This window comes from Papilio machaon, chromosome 15, assembly GCF_912999745.1.
Source record: "Papilio machaon chromosome 15, ilPapMach1.1, whole genome shotgun sequence".
Taxonomy (NCBI): domain Eukaryota; kingdom Metazoa; phylum Arthropoda; class Insecta; order Lepidoptera; family Papilionidae; genus Papilio; species Papilio machaon.
Window position 1 is genome coordinate 2,111,479 of NC_060000.1, and position 13,881 is coordinate 2,125,359.

A 13,881-nucleotide genomic window follows, 5' to 3' on the forward strand; every position below is an offset into this window, starting at 1 on the left:
TAAAAATGTACGTAATGAACAACTTTAAAGCTTTAAAACTTTGCCCCATTTTTATACACTTTTATGAAATGAGTTTGTTCATTTTTCAACGAACAATTTTATTATACAGTAGTTTAAAATATAAGTTCGACAAAAAAAATGATTTGTAGTAATTATTAAATATGTAGGTTACAATGAATTAAAATTAGATTATTTTTGAAGAAATAAAAATTGCATCTACTTATATTATCAGATATCTTATTTTCACGGTAAAATGTTAGCAGTTAGTAGTCGTATAGTATATACCAACACTATTCGTAACTGGTCAAAAATAGTAAGCCTGTCAATTTCGTGTATGACACAACAATTTTTTGGCGTTATCTAAACATCGTAAAAGTTTCATCAAAAACAAAATTTAGGAATCCAAAGTAGAGGAAATTCTTTGATTTTACTTTATATATATATAGCAAAACTATATATGTTACTTTGAGTAAATTATGTAACTTTATATTTAATTCACTTCACGCAAACTTAGAATAACAAAGTAGACTGCACAACGCCAAAACAATTTTTTTACCTATAAATTATTTTATATTATCTGTTACAATCTACAACAGTCGATAAATTTTGATTAATTAATAGAAATTGTTCCCGACATTGTTTATTGTACTGGAAACTGAAAATGCATTTTTGTACAAGAATAAACATAATTATTCATAAAATTCTGTTTTATTTTTATAATCGATTAGTAAACACTTCATTTCTCTGAGCGTAGTTATTTATACTTTTTTTAAATGACTATTGCAGGTTAGTATAATGAAATAAAATGCATAGATTGCTTTGACTTATTTTATTTTTATTCTATATTAACAAATCACAGATTCATACTATTCCAAATCTACATACAGTTAGGGGACAAGGGAGAACAATAAGGGAAGATATAACAAAAATATTTTTCACAAAAATTTCTACCTGGACAAAAAAAAATATTCCAATCTCGGCACTTTTCAGCACTACCAAACTATTTCCAAAAAGGTTGCGGTTCAAATATTTTTCGTTAACATGGTTATGTAAAATTAATACAAAATTAGGAACTTAAAATTTTTTAACTAAAAAACCTATTTAGTTACATGGTTTATGAAATTGATGCTTGTGAAGAATCGAAACCACAGTTTTCGAATATTTTTAAGTTTAAGAAAGTAACAACACAAAGCAAACTAAAAATGGAAACTAAATGTTTACAATAAGAAATTCAAAATTGGACAATAAACATTTTTCATTTCATATTTTATTATCAAAACCTTAGCCAAATATCGTCTATATTTCAGTCTATAAGTAAAATACAAATTCAAAATATACAAGACGATGAAATAATGACCTGAGAAAAGAATCCATCTTTAACATCGCCTACTAAACTTTAGCGACATGTACTATCGTACTTTTTAATAATTAGAAATCTAACTTGGTTAGTAAGTCATTAAAGTTCACAACTTTTTTTTAAATCTGTCATAACTAAATAGTATCTGTTAACTGCCAAAACAATAAACTGTTTCTTCAATGACAAAAATTGAGATAACATGTTTTTGTAATGAAAACCCAACCTAAGACATGTATATAATTAAACAATGAAATGTTTCTCATAAGTGACTTTGAGACTAAAATCTCTGTATAAAACAAATAGTCATCCCTGTCATTAGGGTTGCCAGGTCACCAAACCTACTAGCCGGACAGACCAGCTAGTTTGGAAGGACATTTGGGTAGAAAGGTTGAACACCCTGTATTATTTAGAATTTTGTCTAAGTATTAATAGGTACACTCTCAGGTAAAAAGTCTAACAAAATCCGGACAACCGTTTATTTTGGCCGGACACGCAATCTAAAAGCCTACCTATGTCCGGCTTTATCTGGCAACGCTACCTGTCACCATCATTGACAAAGATAACATTATTTTTTTAAACAGAGATTTAGGTCTCAAAAACCCACGGATAGTCAATGAGAAAAACCTATAATGTCAAATATAAAAATATTTACAAATTGCGTTAGTGGACATTATTCGAGTGTATTGTCTAGCTAAAGAAGTACACAGACTTGAGTACATTGTTGATGTCGAAGTCTCCTCGCGGCGGAACGCGGCCCAGTACGTTGTTTACACGCTTTTTATTCTCCGTGCCTAAACCTTCGCATGTATCTATTTCACTAAAAAAAACACAGATATTTTATTTTTTTAGTTAAAAAGGGGTAATTATAATAACTAAATATATTGTAGAATGTATTTTACCTTTGCGAGTAGCTATACCGTTGTAGGAGGAACTTGGAGAGGTCCTGCAGGATTGGCTGCGAGTGCAGCGCCACGAACTGTTCGCGGCAAATCTGAAAAACAATCACTTAGAATTACTAATGGAGCTGTGATTTGGAATGTATTAGAATTTGAAGGTTTGAATACATTAAATGATTATTCTATGAAAAAAATAATTAACAATTTTACGTACATTTAAGTAAATATGACAACTATCTTATACGGAGAAGTGGAAGCGAAGTGGTATGATGACTTGGTGAGAGTGTGGTGTGACGGTATAACGGAGGTTACAGTTTGTCGGCGTTGTGTGACGTCATGTCGGCGTCGAGTGACGGCATGTCGACGTAATGGGACGTCATGACGGCGTTGTGTGACGGCATATAGGTTTGATGTGGGGGTGTGCACCTTGTTCATGGTGTCGACGGTGTCGGGATGTGTCCAGTAGCAGTCGTGTACGGAGACGAAGGCGAGTCCAGCGGCGGCGCAGTGCAGGCCGGTAGTCATCATGTGCGTAGAGTCCAGCGAGTGGATGAAGTTAGGCGGGAATGCGTTGCGCTGCTTCATAGTGCACGGACGTCTAAAAAACAATGTTTTTTTTTATTGTAAACTAGCTTTTACCCGCGACTCCGTCCGCGCGGAATAAAAAATAGAAAACGGGGTAAAAATTATCCTATGTTCTTTTCCTGGTTCTAAGCTACCTGCCCACCAATTTTCAGCTAAATCAGTTTGACCGATCTTGAGTTATAAATAGTGTAACTAACACGACTTTCTTTTATATATATAGATAACACAATTTTTTAAATTAAAATTAATTATTCTACGGAACATGACATATAAAGATCCTTAATTACTGCCTATCTATGTCTGTAAAAGAAAGAATCTATTATTACAGTGCCAGAAAATAATACTAAATGTATAAGACTCGCCGCATTTTTCAATATTCACAATTTTTTCAGTATGTCTAATACTTAACACAGCGAATATATTTTTATTTATATTAGTTTATGTACTAACTGGTGATGGTCAAGTGGTGCTGAGGCGTGCGCGTTGTTGGCTCGTCTGTAGTACGGCTGTACAACTGGCAGCCCCAACGGAGTCACCCACTCCACACTCTCTCCACACACACCAGATATCAACCTGAAATATACAAAAATATACATACATGTAAAATAGAAAATGGACTGGAATATCAATGTTTGTATTATTCATATTTGAACAACTTTAAAAAGAAAAATGAAAAAACTAGTCTATAAGTTAGGAGTCACAAGAGAATTGAACCAGCACTTACTTGGCGCAGTCAGTGAACCAGTCCTGTATCAGCTTGGTGGAGGTGAACATCTCCCGCAGGCTGTCGAACGTCTTCGTAGTGAGGTACTGAGAGCACGACCACACCTGATCCTTGGGGAAATCCTCGATATCTATATATAAAAAAAACATGTTTTTTTATATATAAAGACAATTTGACGAATTAAGCACTAACTTGTAGTAATACCAAATACTATTTGTTTCTATTGACTTCTGGTACAAATAACACATATTTTAAAAAGCCTACGTAATAAATTATGTTTTTAGGTGACATAAAGCGATTTTATGTTTACAATTCAAATTTCATAGACGTTTTGTTACAATTTTTGAAGACAAGATACAATCATAATATATTTACGACTGCAGTGGGATTAGTACTTAAGCATAAAAAAATTACTAAAAAAAAATACAAGACATTCACCGTACGACAAAGTACTTGATATTTTTTTGGCTTTTATGGCCCATGGGTTGGGGGTTCACTAAACAAAATACATATTTACAAGTGTAATTTTTTTTTTGCTGAAGTAAATGCAACCAATGTTTTATGGCTCTTATAGGTTGGGCACTTATGGGCAGATACATTTGACTGACGACGATCCAAAAGGATCTAAAAGAAATTGACCTTGACGAACAAGACTCCAGGAATCGTGCTGTCTGGAGAATTAGGACAAGGAAGGCCGACCCCAAATAATTGGGAAAAGGCATAGATATAGATAGACATACCTTTCAATTGCTTGGCAATTTGCAATCTCGCGCCATGTTTAGTAACTCCATACACTGTAGTCATCACTGTTTGTTTGATCACTTTCCTACGTACAAAGTTCTCTAGTACGAGTGCTGCGGGCACTCCGGCTGCAGCGTCACGAGCTCGCATCTCTTCTACCTACACACGAAAATGAACCTTAAATATATGGAAATAGAGTTTATTTTGTATGACATTGATGTTATTGAATAAATTAAAATAATTTCTAGTAAAGAACCCGTGATGTGAACTCATTGTATGTTTCCTCTGAAAAACACTTGTATAAAAAGTAACGTTTTCTTTGTTTTTTTTTTTAAAAAAAAAAGAATGAAAACGTGGACATGTTTTGATCAAAGTTTTTTCACAGGATTAACACATTGTTATTTTTTTTTTCCAGTTAAAAAATGTGAATTGACGATCCGTTTTATGAGACTGTTACGATAGTAGATAGCCCACGACTTAATCCGTGCGGGATTTAAAAAAACCTAATGAAATCTTTGTTACAGAGATAATGTAGCTTCCCAACAGTAAGAGAAATTTTCAAAACTGTTGTGTAGAGTATACAATTATATTAATTCTTGACAGACATAATTTAATTTAACCTTTACAAGATTAAATATGCCAAAACAACACAATATTTTAGCTACAATAGCTTAGCACAGTTTTTATTCGTTCAGAAACACATTTACTGTTTTGGACATAAATTTTATTTTGACATTTAATAAAAGAAAAAAAAAATTGAAAAATCGATAAGGATTTTTATAGAAGGGAAAAATATTTCCCTTGAGGGTGAAAAGTATGAAAAATATATATAGAGTGACCATTTTAGCGACAGTGGTGTAGACGTCCTGTGGTCGTGTCATCGGGGCGAGGTTGACTGCGGCCGCGCCCGCCGCGTCCCCGCCCAGCGCCGCGTAGTGCTGCAGTCCATTACATGACCCGTCCTGGTGCACAGGGAACCCGCACAAGTACTCTGCACAACATACATATATACATCATCATATAAAAAAAACGTTACGATATATTATAAACGAGCTTTTACCCGCGACTCCGTCCGCGCGGAATAAAAAAATGCACACAAGATAAAAAAGTTCCAATGTCCGTCTCCTAGTTCTAAGCTACCTCCCCATCAATTTTCAGCTAAATCAGTTGAGCCGTTCTCGAGTTATAACTCGAGAACGGCTCAACTGATTTAGTGTAACTAACACGACTTTCTTTTATATATATAGATGCAAATGTTTAGATGGATGTTCGTTACAGAACGGCTCAACAGATCTTGATAGAATTTGGCATAGATATAGAACTGGTCTGGAAAAACACATACTATTAAGTTTGTTTTTTTTAATTCCGCGCGAACAAAGTCACGGGCAACAAAATTATTTCAAAAACATGTATTGAAAATAATAGTTCCACAGTTTAATATAAAATATGTAACAAAACAAACTATAATCAATAAAAATAACAATTTTTGAGAGAAATATAAGCAGTATTTTGTTGCATGAATAAAATTACAGATATCGATACAAAGGTTTGTAAGAAGGAAACCATGTCTTAAACTTATATTTTCATAGATTTAGTAATAGCAATAGATGATAGTACTAATATTACATCATGTTACCTTCGGGGTTAGGAGATCTGACAGCATTGGCGATCTCTATGCAGCAGGCGAGCGTCTGCCAGGGCTCCTCGGAGCGCTGCCACCAGCCCTCACCATCCAGCGGCTTGTCCGCAGAGTCGAGGATCTTGTCCATTATACTTTGCGCGTATTCGTATCTAAGAAAAGTTGATTACATTTTACGAAATGAATTTTTTTTTAAAACATATAATCACCTCGTTCACTAATTTTTCTCTCTCAATTATTCTAAGAAAACAGTCAACAATGTGATTTAATGTAATTTTTCGATGGAATTCTGTTAGATTATGGTATTTGTGTTGTGTTGAACCACTGTGTGAAGTTGTTACCTTTCGTCCAAGGTGTTATTCTTCATGGTGCCGGTGAGGTTGACAGCATGCAGCATCAGCCAGCGCAGACCTCGCGGGCCGAGGGGGCGGCGCTGAGCGAGGCGGAGCAGCGCACGAGCAGCGTCCGCCCCCAGCGCGGACACGTGCGGCCCCACAGCGTACACACGTCCGCGGAAATCCATGTTGTGTGGCAACCAGAACATACTGTCCCTGGTAATTAACAAATATTTAAGTACCAGTTTCTAACCGCGACTTCAGCTGCACAGAATTTAAAAAAAAAGTTAATAAGTAGATATTGTGTTCTTCCCAACTCTATTCTAAATCTGCGTCAAATTCCAACGAGAAGTGTTAAGCTATTTTGGAGATACATAGTAACAAACATCCATCCATTCATCCATCCTTTCGCATATTTAAATATTAGTATGATAGTATAAATTAGAAATAATATCGCCCACTTCTGATGTCCAATGTAGTGATAACTCTTTTAGCTTTTCTTCGTAGCTAGAACTAAAAGTAATCTGCTTTAGAAACAAACTTATGTAATGCGACAACAGCTCTTAAAAGCTACGTACTTATCCCTAAAATTACAACAATCATCAATTTACAATCACAGTCATATTTTACCCAATAAACATAAAACACAGAAGAAATTTTAACAAGATAGAAAATGGTAGAATATGATTCCAACTTCAATAACATAAATGAATAAGAGTATATGTTACCTGTAATGATTAGAGAGCGATAGTTTATAGAGTGCGTCACACCACAGCGAGTGCATGTCGGCGCGCGCGCGATTGATCGCCAGGCGGCGTTTGTAGTTCGCCGCCGCGCTCGCCCCGCCCCCACCACTGCTAGCCCCGCCCCCACCACCGCTAGCCACGCCCCCACCTCCGCTAGCCCCGCCCCCCGGAAACTGGGACGCGTCCAGTGAAGATGCTGGAGATGGAATATCCAGCTTCTTGTTTCCACCTGACCTGTTACATTAATTTTACTACTGAGTTAACCACATTAAGAGTATTTTGTGGCGATTTTGCATATATTATATGCGCCACTTAAAAATATTAACTTTTACCAAATCTTCATCCGACTACCTGATCAACCATTTCACCCACTGTTCGATCGACTAACTCAACCAATTGTAAGTCTTAACAATTAACATGAATGTAAATTACTTGAAAACTTTAATCTGCAGGTCTAGAATAGGCTGATTGATGACCCAGGGCACCTCCCCTAGCTGGTTGAGGCTGTCCAGCACCGGGTACAGTGCGTGCTGAGGAGACTCTTCTATCCGCTTCATTTGATTTGACACGTAAAATGGCAACCTGTAGGTTAAGAAATTCAAAATTTTGCGACCTTTATTAAGGAATTAAAACTATCGATTTAAATGTTTTGAAATTAAATAATTTTGCTTTTATTTAACTTATTTTTATTTAATATAGTACCGTATGAGAGGTGTATCTGTGACTAGATAGGCGCCGGCGGTGTGGTGCCGCCAGGGCGCGGGCGGGGCGAGCGTGGGCGCGAGTGCGGCGCGCATGCGCAGCGCTGGGCGCGCCGCAGCCGCCCACAGCCGCGCTACCACCGGGTGAGGCTTCAGCTCCAGACGCACCAGCCAGCCCCATGGACGATGTACCTTGTATACTGCCGGCAACTTTTTCCTGCAAATTTAAGTTTTTCCATAAAATAGAAAAAAATTGCTGAATGCAAATTGCTCCTAAAATTCCGATTCCTTTTGACATCCTCTACTGCTTTATGCACCCATCAAATCTTAGTAATATTATAAATGCAAATGTTTGGATGTATGGATGGATGGATAGATTGTATGGTTGCATGGATCTTGCTGAAATTTGACACAGATGTAAAAAATTGTGGGGAAACACACAGGCTCCTAATTGAGTTTTTTTTAAAGTAAAAAATAAAAAAAAAATCTTAAAAAGATCAAAATCCCACTCTTGTGTTTAACAAAATATTTGTATATACCATACTTACTGCTTGTCTTTCGCTTTAAAAATGTTGACATCTATTTTGACATCATTAATGATGATGTTATACAGAAACTTTCCAATGTTCTGACGCATTTCCATCGGCCATGGCGTCTCATCTAAATCCTGTTAATCAAATACAGTAAAATTATTTACTATAAATGTGAAAATTGTCGAAATATTTAAAATAAATCTTAAAATCCAACTATCGGTAGAAACGAACAAGATACATAATACTTTTCAAAATTAAAGTTATTTTTTCTCCAATCTGTTGAAAAAATCCACAATATCTGCAACGTTTTGACACTGGTAGACTTTTAACAGTGGTAGACGCCAGCAACAACATCAGTTGCACGAATTGGTCTCGCTCAGTAAAATACCACGACGACACAGAAGACAGGCGTCAAGTGGAAGTTATTCCAAGTACAGCCTGATGAGTGTGTTGCTGGAGGCCTAATTTTAGTCCACTTTCCCTTTCCACCCTTTTCTTATAAGGAGAGAATGGGAAGGGGAGGTGGATTTGATGGAGGAAATGCATAGGAAGGTTAAATATTCTTTTTAGCGAGTCTCCTCCTTCGTCGATTAAGATTAGGAAACGCATCTACAATTGCGAATGTCTATGGGCAGTGGTCGCCTCGCCATTTCGGCGAATTCATGTGGCCGCTTGTTCGTTTGCCAGCTTGTAATATAAAAAAAAACTTTTGACTTACCAAACTAGCACCTTCTCTATTCTGATGTTCCAACAGCTGCCACACTTGGCGGCCATTGTACGGCTGCTCAGATCCATCTACAGACTGACGATGTAAATACCACTCGCAGTACTTCTCGTATATCTGCTCGATCTTTTGCAGCACTCCATTACGTCGATACTGTTCTATTTGATATCTAAAATTATCATAAGTAAAAAATAATTAATTTTGGCTAAAAATCGAAATTCTGAAACTGTATGACACATTTGTATAAAAAAAAACTTAAGCTACTGATTAAGTTTTTTTTTTCCAAAATGTGTTCTTCCATACAAAGCTCTACATCTATGCGAAATTTCACCTGGATTCATTTGACGGTTGTGGATATATTTACTAACAAACATTCATACATTCATACATACACATCTTACTAATATTAGTAAGATTTTCTTCTTTCTCACATTCTTTACACAATAAGACCAAATTGCTATGACAAGTAATATTATTAAAGTCAAACAGTATATTTTTAAAGACAAAATAAGTCATACTAACTTATGATATACTTGAGTTCCGAGCGACCTCTGCAACAATTTGAGAGTAGGACTGTAACTCTCACTGCCATCAACTAACTTATAAATTTCACCCATCATTAATTCAACAAATTGATCCACCTAAAAAGAAAAAAAAAGCATAATGAAAGAGACAGAAATATCCACACGGTGATTAAATCTTAGTTATTTAATATTATTTACCTGTAAAACTTTAAGATATGGGTACAATGTGATAGCAGAATGTGAAGCGTTGCTTTGTGACTTCAGAGTACTTAAGTTGCGTATAAACGCCTCCTTTATAACTGTACGCCATTCCTGTTCCGTTTCACGTAATTTTGTCCTCTGGAAATAAAATATTAATATATAATATTATACCAAATATTGATACTAATATTATGAAGATGTTATATTTGGTTGTTTGTTTGCATCGAATAAGCTGGGAAACTATTGAAGTGATTTAACTATTCACTGTTGGAAAGGTACTCTCTATCCCCAGATGACTTTTTTTCAAATTTGTTTTTTAATTCCGCGCAGACGAAGTCGCTGGCAACTCCTAGTATTACAAAAGTAATTGTTCTTTGTGTATTTTCAAAATTGATTGTATGTTAATTTATATGACTATTTCAAACACGATTTTAGTGAAAAACCTAAACAGATATTAGTTAAAAAGATATTCATCATAACTTACATATAACTTAACACTGTCCGTTTCAACATCTTGTGCAGCGATATTTTGAACTTCAATTTCTCCGTTAATCTCCATATCTAACTGTATCTGTCCCTTCTTCTTCATATCTTCTAGACTGAGTAACCCTTCAGCTGGTGAAGTGAGTAGACCTTTTCTATTTGTTGTATCGGATAGTTTTAACTTTTCAAGTAAAGGACAATCATAATCAAGTACTGGTGGAGTGTAGGACGGTACAAAATCAGGTTGCAACCTACGAATTGCGTTTAACACAACTTCACGCTGATCATAGACAAACTTTGTTTTATCTAATAGATCATTTAATATAATACCCTGTAAAAATAATATTGAGATAAATCAATAAAAAATACTTATATATTTTTTTTTAGTGTGACCAGAAATAAAAAAAAAAATTTTTATATACACATAGAAAGTGGTATAATTGTAATAAAGTTAACAATTGAGATGTCCCGAGGTAAGTTTTTTTATATCCATGGTTAAGTTATCAAACAATTTATTTACCTTTTCTTGCATCTTTTGATTATAAAATTCTAATACTTTTGATTTCTGTTTAATGTTACTCTTCTCAATACATTCAAATATGGCTGCAAATGTTTGAGCGTTGAAATTAACTCCATCCTCTTCCATAAATGACAAGAGCGCTTTAGCATTATCAATTTTTCCCTGAAAATAAACAATTGTATTTTTAATAAATAAAAAAATCGATATTGACTTGATATTTACTATTTTTTTTTTAATTTTGCTTCATTTTGAAAAAAAAAATTCTTGATATTTTTTAAACTAAAATTATTACCTGTGACGCATATCCATGCAGTAATGTGTTGTAAACTTTGATATCCATAACTTTGGGGTTATCGGGTGAATGTTTTTGCCTCATTCTGTAATACTGTAAAACTTGTTGACCCTGCAAATAACAGAATCATAAAAATATAATACAAAAATATCTTTAAAAAAAATATGCTTTTTCAATTAAGAATGTTCATGTCAATGACCTCAAACTGTCAAAAATCTGTAGAAAAATACAAATTTCAATCTAAATTACTTACATAGATAAAAAATATAATATATTGGAATATTGAAAGTAGATAAATAAAAATCTGTGCCATTTAATATTTTATCAAATTCATCTTTCTCTTTGGATATTTAGATAAGAATAATCAGACAAGCCACTGCCTTAAAAGTAGGTTATCTAAATGCAGAGATGGTGGAAAAATACATTTTTATCCATTTTGGTAATACTTTGACTCAGCATACTTAATTAAATTTTAACCCAGCAGACAAAAAAGTAATGTATTTCCGGCATATATAAGTTCCTTTATTAAACACAAAAGCCTAAACAACTAAACCGGTATTGACAAGAGAACTGACTTTCAATTTGTGACATTTGATTTCTCGGTGGGGCATGACGTAGTACAGTTAGTTGGGTTTTTAATTTTCAAATAGTGTTATTTATTCCTTACCTCTTGAATCATATTAAGTGAGCACAATAGCTGCAGATGTGCTGTGAGCAGTTTGTGCAGCGCTTGCTGCTTGCCTTGCTTCTCCAGCTCACGTATATCCTGCTTCATGTTAATCTCTTGTGCCATTCTACGTTTCTCTTTCATTTTCTTTTTCTTTTGCTTTATAGCTTGCTGGCTGAAAAATAAATTTAAATGGTAAATCAATACATAGTATAAAACAAAGTCGCTTTCGCTGTATGTCCGTATGTATGCTTAGATCTTTAAAACTACGCAACGGATTTTGACGCGGTTTTTTTTAATAGATAGAGTGATTCTTAAGGAAGGTTTGTATGTATAATAAATGCATAATATAGTAGAGAAACACTGATAAATTTAAAGGTTTCTAATGTGAACGCTGTGAACGTTGTGTATAAGGACATTCTGTAGTAGGTATATTTTGCATTGCACCCGTGCGAAGCCGGGGCGGGTCGCTAGTATAAAAATATAAAAAAAAAATTGTCTCAGTATGAGATTTTTTACTTTAAGAAATAATACATTTCATAAAAAAAATATATTCTTACGCTTTCTTTATGTTCAACTTTTTGACATTGGGAGATTCACTGGGCCCATCCTCATAATCATCTCTGGGTTCTATTTCATGGTGAAATACAGACTCATCACATATATCTAATGCAGGGTGTGCTATACCTTGGAGTCTGAAATATAAATGGTATATATACTTAATAAATAAGATTTGATAAATTTTTGTTAATTCATTCTTTGTACCTATAATTTTTTATATAAAAGTTAACTATTTGAAAACACGGAATCTGTTTATCAAGATAAATGCACAATAACTATAAAAATTTGTTTTTCTACATTTTTTTTGCCTATCAATCTGATCTAAGCAAATAAAATAACCAAAGGAGAAGTATATGATTACTTACTGATAATTGGACATTTGGTGCATGAATTCTCTATCATAATTCTCCAATGGGTTATCTACAAATAGCTCTTTGAAAACGGCATGGGGACTCTTTGGTAAAGCTTGAGGGTCAACATCTTCATTATCCGGTTTCCTAATTGGAGTCATTCCGAGGTCAAACTCCTGAGTTAGTCCTTCATTGATAGCATACCGTAAATCCTGCAAACGCTGGTCATATATTGTAGCCTTACGAAAATTGTAATAACTCTCCTTTACCATATTTATATACTGGCTGGTTTTAAATCTTTCTTCAATTGAAGATATTTTATGATGCGTAAAAATCAAAGCACATTCATCATCTTCTAATTTTATATCTTTATTAATCACTGGCACTGTTGTGTTCTTTTTTAAAATCTTCTCCTTAACACTTTGCAATAATTCTTGATCAACTTTTATGTTATCTTTTTTTGGAGTTTTTTTAGTGAGCTGATGTAGTTGACCAAGTGAAACAGAACTAGAGGCCAGTTTGGATAGGTGTGCAGCATGCAACTTACTAATTGACACTTTCATCTCTGTCATCGCAGTCTCTCCAACTGGAATTATAACAATATTGTTTGTTTACGTTTTGAAACAAAAACATCCGATGTGATGTTAAAATAAACATTATACCTTCAAGCAGCTCTCCATATTTTTTGTAATTGCTATGTTTTAACTTCTTTTTATGCGATCTGACGCTCGCAGGTTTTGTTGACTGATGCCTGGTGAGAATGTTGAAGTCTAAAACGATGCCGAAAAGTTATGCAACACATAAATAAGGTTATACATTAAAACACTGTGCTCATAAAATGTGATTTATCTTAGGATTTTATATTTATTTAACCCCATTTTAATAAGATTTCAATCCATACCTCGATTATGTGCTTGGAGGAAAACCTTTTGACAGAATGAACATTTTAAATCCGAAGCTCGAATATTTTTTAAAGTACAATGGGGTAAACCAATCCCATGAAAACTACTCGGGTAAAAATTCTTGGCTGAAATGAGACGATGCATATCTCATATGTATACGATTCACAAATATACAAAATTAAGCATGCCGAAAATAGGGCACTTTTACGAAAACCACGTGAAATTGAAGTTTGAAGTCTCGAAAATTATCAAAATAATCACAGATAAGTTTGGATAAGTTATTCAGTCCAGAAATTGATTCTCAATGACATGTGTTTAAACAGAGTATAGAAATATTATGTCAACCACAATCCAAATTAAAACGCTTTTGCTGATGGCATTGGTTTGGCTTACATTATGC

General features: G+C 34.4%; 1 protein-coding gene across 1 annotated transcript; it reads right to left on the reverse strand.

The window, feature by feature from the left end:
• Positions 1 to 1,888: 1,888 nt before the first annotated feature.
• LOC106720903 (DNA-directed RNA polymerase, mitochondrial) lies at positions 1,889 to 13,774 on the reverse strand. Its single transcript, XM_045681410.1, has 24 exons — positions 13,481 to 13,774; positions 13,242 to 13,349; positions 12,595 to 13,165; positions 12,229 to 12,363; positions 11,669 to 11,843; positions 11,002 to 11,112; positions 10,710 to 10,871; positions 10,191 to 10,520; positions 9,704 to 9,844; positions 9,504 to 9,622; positions 8,976 to 9,150; positions 8,273 to 8,391; positions 7,726 to 7,941; positions 7,456 to 7,605; positions 7,006 to 7,257; positions 6,284 to 6,493; positions 5,940 to 6,094; positions 5,143 to 5,294; positions 4,303 to 4,462; positions 3,563 to 3,692; positions 3,289 to 3,411; positions 2,680 to 2,851; positions 2,257 to 2,348; positions 1,889 to 2,174 (listed from the first exon to the last, which is right to left on the reverse strand). Exons 1-24 carry the CDS (start codon positions 13,623 to 13,625, stop codon positions 2,045 to 2,047), a joined length of 4,233 nt encoding a protein of 1,410 aa, XP_045537366.1. The 5' UTR covers positions 13,626 to 13,774; the 3' UTR covers positions 1,889 to 2,044.
• Between the last annotated feature and the right edge of the window lie 107 nt (positions 13,775 to 13,881).